Source organism: Sinohyriopsis cumingii, chromosome 17, assembly GCF_028554795.1.
Source record: "Sinohyriopsis cumingii isolate HCF-2022 chromosome 17, ASM2855479v2, whole genome shotgun sequence".
In the NCBI taxonomy this organism is placed as follows: Eukaryota; Metazoa; Mollusca; class Bivalvia; order Unionida; family Unionidae; genus Sinohyriopsis; species Sinohyriopsis cumingii.
The window spans coordinates 68991835-69012096 of NC_142977.1; the positions used below are offsets into that span (position 1 = coordinate 68991835).

Here is a 20262-nt window from a genome sequence, read left to right on the forward strand (position 1 = left end):
TCATCTACTCTCGTATCGTCAGTTCTGTACGGATTTACCCATGAATGTCAGATCATCGTGGACAATTATCCGGATCACCGATATGAGCGTTTGGAAAAGAATAATTTATGTAGAGAGACAAGGCTGTTTGAAGAGAGTTCTCATCTACGGTCCTGAAGTCAGAAGAAGTTTGAAGAAGAGAAGAAGACATATGCGTTGGCCCTTATGTTAATGGAATGATGTTAACAAAAAACCAAAGGCCCTTTTCAGGGCCACTAATATGCCTCAAAAATAATTGCTTTCTTGCCTCAAAGTTTTTAGTCGGTTATATAATTGTTATTTCTGTCTCTGTCCCGCCAAAAACGTTTTAGCCCCCCACCCACCGCTCTTTGGTCCCGATTCGGGTCAGCCCCTTGCTACGTTGTTACCCATCTTCAGTCCCATGACGTCACCTTAACTGTAATGTATTTTCCCATTGTCCCTAGACAGGCCCAATATCTTTGTCCCTCTATAGACCCACCCATGTTAAAATTCCCTTCGTTAAATTCCCATTGTCCCTAGACTGGCCCACAATGATAAATTTCCCATTCTCCCCAGAGTGCCAGGACCCTGTTTTTAATGGTAAGTCCCATTGTCCCTAGCGTGCACAAATGTACTACTGTTAAGCCCATGAAATAATTATATCACTACTCGAAATACTTTTGATGTCAGTCTAATATAGCTTTATGCCATTATTTCCGTTGTGTATTAAAAAAAAAAATTATTATTCCTTAATTGTCTTTTTATTTGGCAGGTCTTGTATTTTTTTCTCGTTACTTTTATTTTGTTGGACATTACAAATATAATTTAAAATAAATATATTTGTGGTCTAATACCGCACGAATATATCAGCGAATGATTTTCAGTAACGCAGCTCGTTTATTTTAATAAACAGACCGGTGCTAAACAAACGGTCCCCATTTTTACCTCCCTTTATCGCTGATTAGGTGTCGCTGAGAGTGGCGTATCCGGATAAAAATAAATAAAGCAGAAGCGGCTGTTTTAAATACCGAAACAGAATACAAATTACAGCGTTTGCTTCTAAAATGGAATTTGTTAAAACAAATTTAGAGTTCCTTTGGGAATATATAATCGTGGCTCGGGCTTTTGCTTGGAGTCATAAACTTGAAATCGGCGTAACGCTGTACGCACTGATACCATCATTTTGGGGAAGGCGTTTTTGGTTGAGCTCACAGATGTATATTATGTTGGTGATTTCTGGTCTTCCTGCAGTTATTTGCCCACAGACTTCTTTGTCTTACATGGTATGGATGCATATTTATAAGTCATTTCCTAGGCCCACTAGTTGGGATACTCGAAAAGACGTATTTTGCATTACTATGCCGATTCTCACACAATGGATTAGTCACACAATGTAAGTCATAGCACATGTTGGTTTTGTTTTAATGCTATATCGGGTGATGTGTCGTACGTTGTAGGACTGACAATGGATAATCTATTTATAAAGCACGATGCCAGAATAACATCCTATTGGTGTTAACTGGATTATAATGTAATAACCTTCCAAATCGTTAGGTCTAGCAGCAATCAAGAACAACAACCAAACAAGCAGAAGAGATTTTGGAACTACATTAAGTCCTTACGTAGAGACAACTGTGGTGTGGCACCACTCAAGGAACATGGGAAACTACATTCAGAGGCATCCAACAAGGCTAACATACTGAATCATCAATACCAGTCAGTCTTCACACAAGAGGATAAGAGTAATCTACCAAGCCTACATGGAGATCGTTACCCACCAATGCCTGACATCCAAGTTACTGTAGAAGGTGTATACAGCTTGTTGCGGAAAATTAACCCACAGAAAGCTACAGGACCAGACATGATTCCAGCAAGGATCCTGAAAGATCTAGCAGAAGAGTATGCACCATACCTGAGTTATATTTACCAGAAGTGCCTCTCAACAGGTTGTGTCCCTGATGTCTGGAAAACAGCAAACGTTACAGCTATCTTCAAAAATGGAGAAAGATTCAAGGCCAGCAATTATAGACCGGTCTCCCATACATGTATCTGCTGCAAAATGTTTGAACACATCATAGTCAGCAACATGATGCAACATCTAGATCGCTACAACATTCTAACAGACTGCCAGCATGGTTTCCGTGCCAGACGAAGCTGTGAAACACAGCTTATAACCCTAGTGGATGAGCTCGCCAAATCCTTAGACAGAGGGAAGCAGTATGACCTTGCAATCTTTGACTTCAGTAAGGCTTTTGATCGTGTCCCTCATGAAAGACTCCTCAGTAAGTTGGACCACTATGGCATCAGGGGTAACACACAGAAATGGATCAGAGATTTCCTATCAGACAGATTGCAGAGAGTTATAGTAGATGGAGCAACATCAGACCCAGCACCAGTGGTTAGTGGGGTACCTCAGGGGAGTGTTTTGGGTCCCATACTCTTCCTGGTGTTCATCAATGATCTACCTGCAAGTGTCAAATCCAACACAAGACTTTCTGCAGATGACTGTATAGTCTACTGGGAAATAAATGTCTCCAAGGACTGTGAGATCCTTCAAGAAGACCTGAACCAACTGGCCCTCTGGGAAAGAACTTGGTGTATGTCGTTCCATCCAGAAAAATGCAGCATCCTAAGAGTTTACAGGAAAAAATCACCAATCTTGTCAGAATATACTCTTATGGGGCACAAGTTAGCCAATGAGCAGGCAACAAAATATCTCGGGGTGGAATTGTCTAGAGACCTCTCTTGGAAAAGGCACATAGACAAGATAGTGAAAAAAGGGAACAGTAACCTTGGTTTCCTGCACCGCAACCTCCAAATCAACAATGAAGAAGTAAAAAGTGTGGCATATTTCACTCTGGTTCGACCAGGTCTTGAGTATTGCTCGTCTGTGTGGAACCCACATAGTAAAGATCTAACAAATAAGATAGAGATGGTTCAGAGGAGAGCAGCTAGGTTTACCACAAATAAATATCGTAACACTAGCAGTGTCAGTGCAATGCTGAACCATCTCCAGTGGGAATCACTCGAATCCAGGCAAACCAAGGCCCAGCTAACCATGATGTACAAGACTGTGAACAACCTAGTGGACATACCAGCAGACAAATACCTGACCCTGGCATATAGCCAAACTAGGGCAAACCACAGGAAAAAGTTCCAATTAAAGTCAGCATCGACAAATTGTTTCAAGTTCAGCTTCTTCCCATGTACAATAGGGACTTGGAACAAATTGCGATCAATAATTGCAGAAGCTCCTGACTTGGTATCTCACAAGCAGGCGCTTTCCAAAATCACATTCTAATGAACTAGTCAGCTACAAGTAAGACCTAGTGATTCTCAGGGCTATGCCGGTTGAGGTTCATATCTCATTGCTGCTACGGTAGCCGGATTGGTCTGAGTATGAAGGGACGAAACATACACTGACACACTTTTACTTATTTCTGCCTTTCCTATCATTACTCTTCTGACTGTCCTCTCACTTCCATCTTTACTTTATCTTTGACCACATACCACCCATTGCTTAATAGTCAAGTGTGACTGCGTCAACGTATTTATAGATAGAATCTTCCTACTGGTAGGCACCCTTGAAAATATCTTTACAAATGGAAGTTTGAATGAATTAGATTAATTACCAACATGTCATCCAATTCTGCTCATCAGGTAATTCAGCGCAACAATACTACGTTCCTGTAAACATTGGATCACATGTTGTTTTTGGTCGAATATCCAATTTGTATCAAGAGAGAACAATCATCCTTTAATTAAGAAAGTGATATTCTATAAGATTACAAAAATATCCCACATTTTAATCCAATTTTGCAAGAAGCTGTCCCACGTGTACAAAATCCTGTTATCCAAAATGTGAACTTGCTGCTGGAGACTGATTTTCAAGAAATTCTCCAGCTTAGTCTGTTTCTAAATTATTTAGTAATTTTTTTTCATAAACAAGATGCTGTAAACACATTACATCCGATTCATTGTTGGTTCTCTTCAACGTAATGGCTTTTTTTATATATAAAAAGTTAAACTCGACTAATTTTTTTACATGATCATTTTTGTTTGCTTAATATCATAAATGGCAATTGTTATGTTGAAATTTGTAAAACCAGCTATAAACCTGACCTAATTACTCGTCCTTAATGCTGATAGAAACAGTCAAAAGAAATGTATGCCATTTCCATAGCCCGATTAATAAAGATTACGTCTTTTGAAAGCTATACGCAGAATAGGCTGACCTATCACAAGTCCCGAAAACACAGGGGTGGTACCTGGTATGTCCACAATTATTATTATTTTGAACATAATACTCTGGTGACAATTACCTCTTTTCAAATGGTAAGCATTGCAGTAATTTTTTTGGTCAGTTGGTTAATTTCTTTATGACTGTTCAGCTTCAATATTGGTGACAGAAACCTTATGTGTGCAGAAATGCCCGACATCATTGTAGTACAAAATTTGGTAGAAATTGTGGAGATGAATGGAATTCTTGGCTCAGATGTAAGTTGGTGACATTTTTTGTGCAGAAACTAATTATGTGCTTATAGAAATATCTGCTGACATTGTTAATTTGGTGTGAAAGTGTATCCATGAAGCTGCAGTCTTGAAAATATTTTTGTTCTTGGGCACATGTAATGCTGTTGGACCACATGTTAAATCAGTTTTCTCATTTTTTGTGCTGACATATCCAATTCATAGAGATGTTTGATAGCTCAAAAAGCAAAAACTTAGATAAAATGTCACCAAGATTACTGAAGAATGTCACTGTAAACTAAAAAACCATTAAGAAATATCAAGAGTGAGTTACAGGGTTATCTTTCAAGTTGCAAATCCTGTTTGTTATTATTAGGTTGGGGTGGATGTTGGAATGTAGCTGAAGACCTCTTTTTTTACATTTGAGACCTAAATAGTTTGAAAAAAATGTCTTGCTTTCATTTGCAGAAATGACCTTTAATATATCTATCATATTGATTGAAGAAAAATTATCTTGTGGTAAAACAAAGAACAAAAACTTAAACAGATTGAAAGAAAATTGCAGATGCACCACCACCATGATCTGAAATTAAATGGCTGTTCCAGTAGGTACTCTATTTTTGAATGGTTTTAAGCTTAAAATCTTCACGCCTAATATGATATGTACATAAGGTCTACACATTTTAATATGAAGGTTGCACCGTGTGCCCGTGATTGTTTAGTAAACTGTAAATAATAAAGTAGATAAGTGTACTGTATTTATTTACGTGATAACAGGGATAAGTGTCTGATGTAGCTTACTTCTGGCAACAAGTGCATGGGGGAAAAAAATCCCAGAGACCGGACATAGATTGTGCTTGGTACATAAGTTTCAGTGTCTTATTGTAAGAGTAACCTAGCATGTATCACTGTTAGCATTCATTCGTTTATATTGCATATGCTCAACGTTTTCAGAGCGAGACCAGTGATAAAATGGATGAGACCCATATTCAGTTGATGCGATGGATTGGTGTTCTGATCCTTACTCAAGTCCTGTCCTTTTGGCTTTTAAGCAAGAGTTCGGACTCGACCACAGCAACTTCACAGTTGTGGGCCTACACTGTTGTAAGTATTTTATGTATTGAAAGTACAGTGGTCCCCCTCTTATATGGCCACCCCTTCTGCACCGGGAAAGTGGCCTTATATGATGGGTGGCCTTTCCAGAGGGGGAGTAAATTTTTTTTGAGAAGTATACGTAATGTACATAGTAAGAAAGCTACATACTTCATAGCATTTAATATCTTTGTTTAAAAGTAACAATTATTAAAAGGTTCATTTTGTTATAATAATAGACTTATTTCAACTGAATATACATTAATAGTTCTTGTTCTTGATGTAAGCGTGATATGCGAGTGGGTATTGTTGTAATGCACATTGCAAAACTATTCAAAAACGTCATTTAAGTCTTGGTACATACATCATTTTCTTTCCATTTGCTCCATTTTCCCACTGCTGCTGAATAACCTCCTTATTGGTTATGAAGTTGATTATTCGAGTCTTTTCAACATAAAATTGTTTTATTCAACTCTTTTCTACAAACAATTGTTCGGCAAAAGTCCCACCTCCCCTGATGTCATCAAGTAGAATAATCAACTTTTTTATAAAATAATAGTCTCCGATTAAATGATGACAAGTTAATGTTTGGTAATGATTTATTCAGATATTGCTAACTGTATGCGATTTAATTATGCAGATAAAACTTTTGTTAATTGGATGAAATGCATTCTTTGTAAAGGAAGCCATAAATGTGTTGTCACTTGATTTTTCGGTCTTTGTCTGGAACTCTGTTTTGTTCAATCTTTATTTCTCTGTGTGTGTTAATGCACAAAATCCATTATTAGCCTAGGCTAAGACTGGTGTGAAGACAATTACGTCTGGTTGCAATCATCAAAGAGAAGAACTCGACAAATGTGAGAAACCCAAAACCCTTATCATAACATCGTTAAGCCCATTTCCAGTAAACATCGGCTTTTATAGACAATGATACAATATTAGTCTTAGTGTTACATGTACTTTAGTACATGTGGAAACATGTATCAACAATAGAGATAATCTGATTACTTAACTTATGTCACGATATTAATTAATTTTAGGTTCTGTATACATTTGAATAAACAAAGTAGCCGCTCATGAGGGGAACATTTTACATTTCTGTACTAATTTGCTGGTCGCATTAGAGGGGTGGCCGTGCTTGAGGGGTACTTTTGAATAGAAACTCATTGGTGCCAATGGATTGTGGCTGTTGGTCAGTGGGCCTTTCAAGGGGGGGGGGATACTGTAATTGTCTTCATGCTTTTTTAGAATAAAGTTTGAAATGTCTGAAAAATTGTAAAAACTTTGCCTGTTGAGTCTTTATGTCCATTATACTGACTTCAAAAAAATAATCAAGTTCAAATTCATATCTTGGAATATTTGTGTACTGTCTTTATGAGGGGCCCCGAGTGGCCGAGTGGTCTAAAGCGCTGTCCGTTACGGATCACTGCCATCTCACCTCTGTCTGCGTGGGTTCAAGTCCAAGGCTCGGCTAACGTTGGTTCGTGGGAAAGCCTGCCGGTAGCTTCTCGTGGGTCAGTGGTTCTTCCCTGGGTTTTTCAGGGTTCTTCCTCCACCAGTTATACTGGCCGCCATGTATAGCCTATCTTGTGCTGAAAAATGGCGTTAAACCCTAGAACAACAACAACAACAACAACAACTGTCTTTATGATAAACATTAGGGTGAAATGATACACATTTGCGTTACTACATACACTTATATATTCTTCTCACAAATATAGTCCCCTTCTGGAAGGCCACATTTTTACAGCCACTTTCCCGGAGTAGAATAGGTAGCTGTATAAGACGAGGAATAAGCATTCATTATTTCAATCGCTACTTGATTTTCATCAGTTTTGACCTTACCAACCAACACTGAAGCATTTTGTGCATACTGAGTACAAATGTAAGTTAGTCCAGATAGTCCGCCTCCAGGTAGATGACTAAATCCTAATACAGATTAGGATGTTGGATAGTGAATGACCACTTAAAATCTGAACAGTCTTAAACCATGTTAGTCGTGGACCAGACATTCAGGATTTAGGGTTTCAGTCACTAATGCAATTTTTAAATAATAATCTTGCATTAACAATAGCAAACATGCTGATTTTTATAAAAAAATTCGTTAATTATAATGCCCCGAGTGGTCTAAAGCGCTCTCCGTTATGGATCACTGCCATCTCACCTCTGTCTGCACTTGTTCGAGTCTCAGATTTAGCCAACGTGGGTAAGTGATAAAGCTTGCCATTAGCTTCTCATCGGGCGGTGGTTCTTTCCGAGGTTTTCCCGGGTTCTTCCTCCACCATTAATACTGGCTGCCATGTATAGCCTATCACATGCTGGAAGATGGTGTTAAGCCCAACAACAACAACATTATAATGCAGTATGTTGGTTTTGATTGATCATTAGATTCTGGTACCAATCTACAATCAATCAATAATTTATTAATTTATCCACAATATGACTTGCAGAAATTAGAGCTACTTTTTAAAACAACCCAAAGTATGAACAGTGAGAATGATGCCAGACTGGATTTTGCATACATGTCAACCATTAAGCTTTTTGGCGTAATCATTAAGATTTTTTCACCAAATTACACATTGCATATAACTATTTGGATTACACGTTTTTGGTATATCCCCCTCCAAAAAAAAGTAATAATTTGTTTTCTCATTTTTATTAACATCCCATTAATCCCACTGACCATATTCTAGAAAAGACGGCTTCTATGTAACTACGAAATAAGAGAACGCTTGTCCGAAGACTTGCATGCACTTTCCTAACAGTATATGTTCTATTTATAGCAGTTACCCTACTTCAAGAAACATGCTATGTTCTACTTTTGACCTTGGTTTCTGTTTATAGCAGGTGTATGGCTTAGTTAGAAGAGAACAGACTGGTTTTCCAACTTTTAATCTTTGCTCACAGATTCTTTGTTCTAATTCAGAACAGAACCAGTCTGTAGGTATTTGGAACTAAAAGTCAAGTCAGATTTATTTTAGTCGATGCATGTTAGGGCAAAAATATTTGTCAAAAAATTTCACAGATGGATTAGGAAAAGACAAAAAACTGATTCAGAGATGAATACATGAATTAAACAATACAGTGTTCCATTCTAGGAATCTTCTTGCCCCATGCAGGTTGCATGGAAAGGATTTTAATATTGGTCATGGAGGTAAAACAAGAAACCTTGAATTAGTTTGTTTTACTAATTCCAGTACTAAGGTAACTTCTTATTTACAGCAGAAATAAATTGTGGACATGAATTTTATAAATGCAAATGCGTTATCTACTGAGTTCTTAATAAAACAGGGGGCCCCAAGTGGTCTAAAGCACTCTCCGTTACAGATCACTGCCATCTCACCTCTGTCTGCGTGGGTTCGAGTCTCAGATTCGGCTAATGTGGGCATGTGAGAAAGCTTACCAGTAGCTTCTCTTGGGTCGGTGGTTCTTTCCGGTGTTTTCCCGGGTTCTTCCTCCACCATTAATACTGGCCACCATGTATAGCCTATCGTGTGCTGAAAAATGGCATTAAACCCTACAACAACAACAACAACAACTTAATAAAACACAGACAGCCTCTAGCGGTAGAAGACTACATTGGTTCTTTGTTCAGATGGATGTTTCCTGATTCCAAAATTGCAGAAAATTTGCATGTGCAAGAACAAAATAATCTAATATTGTTAGGTGTTTTGCAGAAGATACATACATGCCAACCATTACGTTTTTTTTCACTAAATTATGCGTAAATGTATTCAGATTACGCATTTTCTGTATATCCCCCTCCAAAAATTTTTGATTTGTTTTCTCATTTTTATTAACATAAATCCCATGATTGTATTCTAGACAAGACGGCTTTTATGTAACTATGACATAAGAGTACACTTGTTGGGAGACTTGCATGCACTTTCATAAGAGTATTATGTTCTGTTTCTAGCAGCTGCCCTATTACCAAGAAACATGCTGGTTTCACTTTCAAACTTTTGACCCTTGGTTTCTATTTATAGCTTAGTTAGGAGAGAACAGGCTGGTTTTCTAATTTTTAATCTTTGCTGTCATATTCTTTGTTTTAATTCATATCTGGTACAGAACCAGTCTGTAGGTATATGGTGCTAAAAGTAGTCAGTTGTATTCTGGTCGATGTGTGTGTTAGAGCAAAAATGTTTTTCAAACAATTTCATAAATGGATAAGAAAAAGATGAAAAAACCGATTCAAAGATGAATACATGAATTACACAGACTTCCGAATGAGTACAGTGCAACTTCAAAGGTGTTTTTGAAGGACTGAATTTTGCAGTCACTTTCTTCCTCAGTAATGATTTTGATGCGATCACCTCCTTTGAATTCAACATGGGTCGAAATTTAATACTACACTTGGGTTGTTATTTAATAGAACTTTTTAAAATGAGTCAGATTTTATCATGGCCATTGAAAAAAATTACCCAACCAGGTCAAAATTTAATACTACACAGGCTGTGTGGAAAGGATTTTTAATATTGGTCATGGTGGTGAAACAAATAGACCTTGAATTTGCTAATTTTAATAACTCAGATACTAAGGTAACTTCTTTTTACAGCAGAACTCAGTTGTGGACACAAATTTTATAAATGCAGAGAAGTTACTTACCGAGTTCTTAATATAACACGGACTGGTGGAAGACTACATTGGTCCTTTGTTCAAATGGATGTTTTCTGATTCCAAAATCAGAGAATATATGTATGTGCAGGAACAAAACCATCTAATATTATTTGGTGTTTAGCAGAAAATACGTAACTTAAAGTTGCAGAAGTCATGAAAATTGTGCCATTTAGTATTGCCACAGGGGTAGTGATTATGATGACAAAAAGTTGTACCCAGTCTGTATAAGAGACTTTGATAGCGAAAAGATCAAAGTCAGCATGCTCTTCTTTCATTACCAGAATTGACAGTAGATTCCACTGGAGAAAATGCTTTTGATTTGCTTGATAATGATTTGAATAAACATAAGTTGGCAAAACTGTATGGGTTTTTCAGCTGATAATGCATAAGTGATGACTGGAATTCATAAAGGAGTTGCATTCTGTATTTTGAAAAATGTCTCCATCTGTGTACAAATCAGGTTGTCCCTGTCATTTGATGTACCTTGCTGAATGAAAGGCTGCCTATAAATTAGAAGGAGAACACCTGAAGTACCAAACCGGCATTCTACCTGACAGTGTACTTCATACGGACAGAGTTGATGTGCAGTAGCACTTTATTTCCAAGTTAAAAGACCCAATAACTGGAAGATATAAATTTCCTCATCTTTGTCAGATTATGAATGGAATATTGGTTCATTACCATTCTAACACTGTGAGAGCTTGTTCACAAAAATAAAACTGAATACAGATCCAGGCTGTCTAACCAGCACTTAGTGCCTTACTGGTGTGCAAAAGTCTTAATCTCAGCTGGTACAAAGTGTTTTGAAATGTAATATGAGAATCAGTTGCTTTTTAAAGCTCAAAGTGTTATACAGTATATGAATACTTGAAGCAGTAATTGATGTTAAAATTCCAGAGGGATAAATAAATCATTTTGTACATATGCTTATTGAATTTTTATCATGTTTTATGTGGATTGCTCTTTTTCTGCTCGGATTACTCATTTTGTCCACTTGGATTACACTTTTGCCTTGCCAGGGGTTGGCATGTATGATTTTGAACAGAATCGATCAAATAAATTGTAATAATAATGTGGATTTGATACTATGTCTAATATTGAGAAGCTCTAAGTGCTTTAGAATATTAAGTAACATGTGAAAACATACCAAGACAAGATTTCAAAACAAAAACACCATGCAATTATAAAACAAAAACATGCTGATAATAGTTAAGGATGTAAACATTAAGTTTTTAAGTCTTTTGTTGTAGTCAAAATAGGTTAGTTTTAAGAGCACTGTTGAATGAGATCACAGTGTCCTTGTGTCTAATATCTTTGGGCAATTCCATGTAGTTGGGGCCTGGTACACAAAAGAATATTGCCCATGTGACTTTGTTTAACAGTGGGAACAATGAGAATGTAAGTGTTGGGAGAGGAGTATAAGTGGGGTGTACACATGGGTGAGGTCAGATAGGTATATTGGACTGGAATGAGGAATCTAAGAACTCAAGCTGCAGTGATGTTGGAATCTGATCAAGTTCACATGATTTGGGACTGCCTTTCATCTCAGTATGCACCAAATCAATATAGATAGGTTCAGATGCTGTTAAAGGTTGCAGTGTATATTTTTCTTTATCACAGTGTATATTTTTCTTTATCACAAATCTTATTGATTAATTGGTCACTGAAGGTGACTAATGCTCAACCAAATAGATTAACCAGATGAGCATTACTTATTGTACTTGTATAGTGGATTAGTATGTTGCTTTCTTATTCATTTATTTGCTTTGACCTTCATTTGTTACAGACCAATATGTCTTTTTTTTTCTTCAAATACTGCCACTTTTTTCTCAACATTTCATTCTTAATCTGTACATGATCACTCTTTTTCATTATAGGAATTGGGTTGTGTTGCTATGGCACAATTTTACATGTACACCCACCCACCCAAGAAAACTGGTGTAAGATATGATGACAAGGTACAGTAATTGTTTTCTTTTTTACACTTTTATATTTTAATATTAAAGATGAATTAATTTTTTGTCACTAGCTAATAGAAAAAACAAGTACTTTTTGAAGAAGAAAAAAGAAAGGTTTTCTAATTTTAATGTCCATAAATGATGATGTATTAATAATGATATCACATGACCTAACATGAGGATTCAGAAACTGTTCATTGTTGGATCTGTTGTAAACATTTTGTTTCAAGTTTCTGCTTTTACCTGACAATACTTTTCAGAGCCTCAACAAATTTAGCATTTATTCCCATGCTTACAGAGAGGATATACCAGTTGGTTTGTTGGTTGGTTTATTACACTGTCCATAATTTCAACCTTATTTAGCTGATGCTTATCAAAATTTGTTTTGGATGCAGTTCAAGGAGAGTTACATAGCTATAATAAACTAAAACTAGGTTACTGTATTTTAATACCTGAGTTACTGATATCTGCAGTGGTTCATTCATTAAACCAACCATCCATATATATATATATATATATATATATATATATATATATATATATATGCAACAAACTGATAATGAACAGTGCAAAACTAGTATCTAATAGCCTGAGTGCTTTCAACTCTTCAGAGAGTCTTTTTCAATGGCAAATACAAAACACAAGCGAGACAAATAAATAAAACAAAAACAGTTATGTTTGCAAAACTTTACATTGCTGTTTCTACATGAATTAAACCTTTTAACTTTAGCTGGAAAATATTTGTATTATTTGCTTGTCATGTCTGTTTTGTATTTGCCTTTGAAAAAGACTCATTAAAGAGTCAAAAGTGCTCAGGCTAGTTAGATACTAGTTTTGCACTGTTCATTGTCAGTTTATTATATTTTTTTAATAATAATAATAATGACCTTATTTAAAGAGGGTAACACAATTAGCTGAGAACTAATCTACCTTGAGGCCCTCATACAAAGGTATATATGTATATATTTATTTTAGCTGCATCTCTGAAGCCACTGGATATATTGGGTTTGGAAGAAGGGCATTTTATCTTAATCAATCCCTGACACACATGATCCCATGCTGGATCCAGTGCACTTGAAAGGATTTTATTCGCCATATGTGATATATATATATATATATATATATATATAAATGCTGCCAGGATGTAGGAATCACACAAAATATGTATGATTTCATGCACTTGGACTAGAATGATGGATAAGAACTCCCACAATTAGTTAAATTAGTTAAATTAAAGTTTTGCATTTAAAATTGTACTCTGCACAGCAATTTTTACAAATGTTAACAGTAAACACCAATAATCAAACTAATGTTGGAAAATCATACATAGTATTTTCAAGCACTGTCATTATATCTTTATTAAATCCTGCCGATATTTTGAAAATTCCTTTTATCACAAGTGAATGTATAGTGTCTTACATTCAAAGTTATTCTTTCTGTGTCAATGTCTGATGTGAAAATTACTTATTAGGTCCATATTCAATGAAGCAAGTAGTATTATAGTAATCACTTCTGTCCATCCTTTTCTGACCAGTTTTTAAATATATTTAACAAAATTGTTTTCAGATTTATATTTTGTAAATTTGGTTTTCATTGAATATTTTTTCCTAAAAAAACACTTGTAAATTTAATTACCGAGTTTAAAGAAACACATGGCCTAAAAAACAAACAGAATTAAAATTTCAGTTCTTGTGAAAATCAAATTAAAAATAATCATCATTGAACGTAATTTTAAAAAATCTTGGATGACTTTATGATCAAAAGACTATGCATATTACTTACGCCTTTATGTTTAGAAAGAATTTTTAACAGGCAATGGTTAAAAGAAAAATCTACATAATTTCCTGTGGTCTGCAGCAACGCCTGGAATTTATAAAACTATTAATAACACAAATTGTTTTCTTCACAGCCAGCCAGTTTGATAAAATTTTGATTGCTATATCATTTGCTTCTTGTTTCCATCATTTTAAGTGGATGTAAAAGGTTTCATTGATGTTGCCCTTCGGCCAAAGTATTAGTCCTCATGTGGCCCCCATGGTGATTGAGTTTGAAATCCCAGTTCTTGCTGAAGGTCATATTATTATATGCTCATTTTATTCTCCGTTAACTTTACATTGTCAGAACTGTTCAATATTTTACAATATTGCACACCATCATATTGCATTCATGTGCATAAAGGAACTACTTTCTGCAATAGATGCAGACGCCAGCACTTTTGATTTGTAAATAAATCATGTACACACGCGTAGTAACCTCTTTATATTTGGTTCATTAAATTTGTTTCTGAATGAAGTAAAGCAGATGTTTTGTGGACTGCCACATTCCAGCTGCTTTGGCACATTCCCCATTAACTTTTTTGATACAATGTTTCGGATTTAGGTTAGCTATACAGTTGACATCAGAAAGGGTCCTTACAAATAACTTACAAGTCTTCTTTAACTGGTAATAAGAATGGAAAAAAAAATATACTTACAGTTTTACATCCTGAATTTTCTCAAAATGTACTTTCTTAGTTCTACAAATCCGAATTGCATGAGCCATATCATAGGTTCTCAATCTTGATTACACATTTCAAAATTGTGTTGTAAATTTCAGATATAAGTGCAGTTACATCCTCCTTACTGCACTCAAAATGAAATAAGCATTAAATTACATAATCTTTTTGATAATTGCAATTGAAAAACATTTTTCCCACATTATGATTTCAAACATTCAATGACAGAAACAGAAACACATTTGCAGATGTAAACACGCTTCTCCTGTGCTGAGTTATATGCGCAGTAATAATGTTGTGTAATGATGAATCTGTGCTTGTGTATTTAATTTGGAATATGGCATACATTCAGTTATTTTGTTTATTGTAGTGTATTTTGTTAATATAATTAAGCATTAGGTAGAATAAGAAAATGAGCATATAATAAAAAGATTACTGCATTTGTATGGGAAAATATGAACTTGTTTTGTTGGATGGATATACTGCACTCCCAAGGTCATTATATGTGCAGTAATAATGTTGTATAATGATGACTCTGTGCTTGTGTATTTAGTTTGGAATATGGCATACATTCAGTTACTTTTTTTATTGTAGTGTATTTTGTTAATATTAAGCATTAGGTAGAAAAAGAAAATGAGCATATAATGAAATGGTTACTGCATTTATATGGGAAAATATGAACTTGTTTTGTTAGATGGATATACTGCACTCCCAAGGTCGTTCATATTGTCCCATACAAATGCAGTAACTTATAAATATTGTTAGTTTCCATATCTGTATATTAAGTCCACAGCTGTATCACAACAGTCAGGGTTTGTATTCATCGGGTTCTGCTCTCTTTTTTTTTTGGTCCTCAACACAGTATGGAAAGGTGGGAGGTAAACATGTACTGAATATTTTGCTAATTGCCAGTATTTTACTAGGTTATCTTTTTTCTCACTTTTTTAAGATGTTCACTGCAACATTGCTTGGCACATCCCTGATGTTCCTGGTCAGCCTTTTCTATGCCCTGCGAAGTACAGACTGGGGTGGTTATACAGAAATAGTGTCACGAAGAAACACTCACATCAGACTGGACTCCTTGCTGCTATTTGTTTTTGGTGTGATGTGGTTTGTTTCCCCAATCCTTTTCCTGAACTGTCAGGTACAAACATACACTTGTGAGGTACATTGAGAAATAAAAGGTACAGATTTGTTTACATTTTAGTGTTGGAAAAACACAATCATTCAGTTAATTAAATTTTGAATAGCTTTTCTGAAATAAATATGATGATGATCTGATGTCCACTACCAGTGCAGTCATCTTGAAAATCTTATCACAACACACTTGTAGACAAAGTCATTTTGATGTGGAGTTTTCACCAAAAGACTTCTTAATCTTAAATGAAAATGCTGCCAATCTGATATCCAGTATGGATGAAAACCTTGTTATTGAATGTAATGTCATATTTACATTGGATTTTCACCAAAAGACTTATCATGCCATCAATGGTGCTACTCTGATGTCTAATTTATTTGCCACTGTAGCAGGCTGGTATATTTTGTCATTATTACTTCGGAATGAATGCTCATATCGACATATTGTTTTATTAAAAGACTTCTTATAATGTTTTGTTGATTCTAAATTAAAATGATGCTGATCTGACAGCCATCTTGTAAAATATCCCTAATTGAACTTTGCTACTAATAGAAGGCACTTCTGTAAAACTGAATTACAAATTCTCACTATCTCAGAATCTGTGTAGTCATATTATCTGCAAATTTTCAAAACAAAATTATATTCACATGAAGAGATTGTCATTTTTTTTCTTTAAAACACATTTATAATAGTAAAATTACTGAAATTAAGAGATTATGATTCTCGTGCTTTGAACAAATACTATGAAAACTTTGCCATATTAGAGTGTTCATGAACCTTCATTGATCTCTGTTATTGATAGAATATGCTTTTGTAAAACAAACTACAAAGACCTCTTCCATTCTCAAAGTTTTTCTTGTAATATTTTCTGCAGTTAAAACCAAAAAATATTTACAACTTAAAATTATATCATTTTATATGACTGCTGATGAAGGTGAGACTGAATCAGTGTTAGTAACAGTTTAAACCATCCAATGATGACCAATCATTGCGCAAATTTGAAGGTTCCTGGTGTTGAGGTCCCTGGTCTTGTACCAGCATGGATCTCCCATGAGACTCATTGTTAACTCTATACTGTCTGAGGAATGGTAATAAACGCAAGTATGGTCACTAAACCTGTGATCATTTGATGTCATTTTGTTGTATTATCAATATTTTTGTACAATGTATGGGTTTTTCTGCTTATTTCTGCGGTCAGAAACTGTTCCCAATTCAGCGATTATATGTTATCTTCAAATGCTTGGGACCATATCTTGAGGATTAAAAATAATAAACAAGCATAGGAAGCACTTCATGTCTTAGTTGTTTTCTCATTTGAAAAGTCTAAATTTTTCATGTTCCTGCATTTTCCCACTTCCATGGACATTGACTATCGCTTAAGAAACTTCCTGCTTAGTTTTTTTTTACTAGTTTATACGTTTCAAGTCTATTTTCTTTACAGCAGGTTTTTTAACATATATAAATGCAAAAACTTATTTAAGTGTAAAAACAAATTGATAAATTGGATACTTACTTTAATTTATTGTGATTATATTATGCATACATTTTAAATACGAGTTTTGTCAGGAAGCTGCCCACTTTACAGATAGCTTGCTGAACAAAACAAAAAGCCTGTAAGGTAAAAAAGCTTACAGTAGGCTCTGCCCAACCAAAGTCAGTATTGACTGTATGTCTAAAAAGACACACGCTAATAACCTTAGAGTACACTCCAAGTCATTGTCAACTGACAGCAGAACACATTCATGCTAATTCTATCAGCTTCCTACCAAACAAGGATTCTTTTTATGTAAACTTAAAGAACATTATGAACATGTGCCCCCTGTGAATATCCTGAACTTTGTCATGGGATTACAGTTTATACAAAACCATTTGACTAAATATTATCAGGATTTAAATTTTTTAAATATTTTTTATCTTGTAGTACAGGCATGTGCAACCACCATGGTACAGGCTGAATAAGCGATTTGTAAAGCCACACCTTATGATGGATAAAACCAGGTCATGGACCTGCCTACAGATGCTTGTTGTAGTACTTAATGTTATATTTATATGGAAAAGTTTGAACTTACTACATTTTTTTGCAATTCTTTGTTTTTACATTTATATTAATTTACTTTTAGTAGATACCATGTAGACAATATGGTGCTGATGTACTGTTAAACCTGAAGACATGTAATGTTTCATAACAGTCAAATGGCACTACTATTCCCTCATCCTTTTCCTGGCCCACAGTCACTCTAAACTCTGATAAAGAAAAAGGTTGCAGTGTTTTATTAAGTTGCATCTGCAGTGCGTATATAAAATATGTACCATAAATCTTTGGACACCTTAGATGTTTTTGTTTTACTGATTGCTTGGCATATATAAATCGATTGTATTTTTTTTATAAAATGTTCTTTAAGATTGTTAAGGGACTTAAGAATCATTAAATGGCAGTATTAAAAATTAGTATAAATCTCAATTTTCAAAAACACTTTTTTTTTTGAGGAATTTTTGTATAATGGTTATGTGCCAAAATGTTGTATAGCTCCTGATGTTTTACAATGATTGGGGCAGATATTGTTATCCATGCCATTTGTTTGTATCTGTTCATATGTTGTTCCATGTACCCTGTGAGTCTGTTTCTACATCACAGATTTAATTTCCACTTGATAACTTGTGAAAGGCTTCCAAGATTGGAACTCAATTTTCTGTGAGGCTTTATGTTTAAAAGATCTCTTTACAGTTAAATTTTCACCTTTTTTTAGACCACTCCAGTGGCTTAGTGGTTAGAGCGTCCGCCTCTGATGCGGGAGGTTGCGGGTTCAAACCCTGGTCGAGTCATACCAAAGACTTACAAAAATGGTACAAACAGCTGCTCGCTTGACTCTCAGCATTAAGAGGTTAGTGTTAGGACTGGCCGTCCTGGTGTCAGGATAATGTGACTGGGTGGGACATCATACTACGTGTCTGCGGCATGATGCCCCAGTGCTAGACATCACTATAAACTGTCACACTGCAGACATCGTATGACTGAAAATTTGTTAAAGCTACGCTAAAAATCTAAATCAAACACACACACACACACCTTTTTTTTATCTCCATAAATTGGTCTGATTTGTTATGTCATATTTTTTTTTTATTTGATAATTTTGGCAAAGGCTTTCTTGTGTATAAATACATTTCTTATACAATGGAAGAATTTTATGAGGAGGGTTAGCAGTAGCTGTGAATAGACTACATACAAGATAATTTAATTTAACAAATATGTGTCATAAATAACTTGTTATAAATGATGATAAAAGATTTGTATGTATCTTCATCATTGGCACATTGGCATAAATCATGTGTGCCAATTTCAACCATGCCATGTGCATTTTGTAAAACAAGATTAACTAGATAATTGATGAATATATCTAATTGGTTAACTGCAAAATGTCAGTTAGTAAATGCCTGATCTTGGCAGTTAATCTAAAAATCAAGCACTTGCATTATTAGATTGAGTTATTTAATATTAGCAATGGTTACAGTGTAATTGAACTAGCAACAAATCATCTGCGTAATGTTTATGCTATGTTTAGTTTAGTTCTTCATAGACTAGAAGAGCTTATGGCATGGTCTTTCGTCTATTATCCATCTTTAGTACAAGTTTGTTTTCACTACTTGTAGGGTTGCCATGAAACTTTCAATACATATTCATCCCATGGTCTATTTGGTCCTATATGAAAATGTCATTGCTCAGAAATATAGTTTGGCCACCACAGCAGCTATCTTAAAATCTTGTTATTGCTTCTCCTCCTGAATGGATGGTTGTATCTACTTGGGGTTTCCACTAAAAGACTTCTTATGATATCTACTTGGTCAAAAATGAAAATGGAGACAGTCTTATGTCCAATACAGTAGCCATCTTGAAAATGTTATTGCTACTCCTCCAGAACATAATGTCGTATGGACATGTGGTTTTCATCCGAAGACTTCATGCAACGTCTAGTTGGTTCTCAATTAAAATGGTGTTGATCTGATATCTACTATGGGTGCCACTATTCTTAAGGGTACTCCTCCTAAATGGATAGTCATATCAGCATGAGATTTTCTCTAAAGATTTATTGTGATGTCATGTTGGTCCTAAATGAAAAATGGTGCAGATCTGACATCCAATATGGCCACCACATAAACGGTCTTGAAACTCTTGTTATTGCTATTCCTCCTGATTGGATTATTATTATTATGGTATCTCCTTTTCTAAAATGTTAAGCTTTGAATCAGTGGTAAAATCAGACTACAGCACACATGTCTAAAATTTCTTTGTCCACTGACAAGAAACATGTCCATTGTTCAGGTCATGGTTAGTTCAGTTGACAAGGAAATTGTAGCAAACTGTGCTGTAGTCTGACTCAGCAATGACTCATTCAAAGTGTATAATGCTGGAAAGTGAATATTTATTACAGAAAATTAATAAATCCATGACCCAAGTGCCTATATTCATTATCAGCCTCAGACGTCACAAGACCAAG

The 20262-nt window shown here is 35.1% G+C and overlaps 2 protein-coding genes across 2 annotated transcripts in view; both read left to right on the plus strand.

Moving 5' to 3' along the window:
- The first annotated feature begins 975 nt into the window (after positions 1 to 975).
- Positions 976 to 20262, plus strand: part of LOC149779179 (uncharacterized) — a 29173-nt gene continuing 9886 nt past the window's right edge. Inside the window, exons 1-4 of the mRNA XM_089939747.1 lie at positions 976 to 1283; positions 5425 to 5574; positions 12057 to 12137; positions 15581 to 15775. Coding sequence (XP_089795873.1) covers positions 1065 to 1283; positions 5425 to 5574; positions 12057 to 12137; positions 15581 to 15775 — 645 coding nt within the window. The 5' untranslated portion in view covers positions 976 to 1064. The remainder of the gene's footprint in view (positions 1284 to 5424; positions 5575 to 12056; positions 12138 to 15580; positions 15776 to 20262) is intronic.
- LOC149779180 (uncharacterized) lies at positions 2600 to 3628 on the plus strand. The gene has a single exon (XM_089938582.1). The coding sequence runs from the start codon at positions 2600 to 2602 to the stop codon at positions 3299 to 3301; it is 702 nt and encodes a 233-aa protein (XP_089794708.1). The 3' UTR covers positions 3302 to 3628.

Excerpts from the sequence above, each read along its gene's own strand:
- LOC149779180 (XM_089938582.1), top strand. The coding sequence starts at position 2,600 with ATGTCGTTCCATCCAGAAAAATGCAGCATCCTAAGAGTTTACAGGAAA.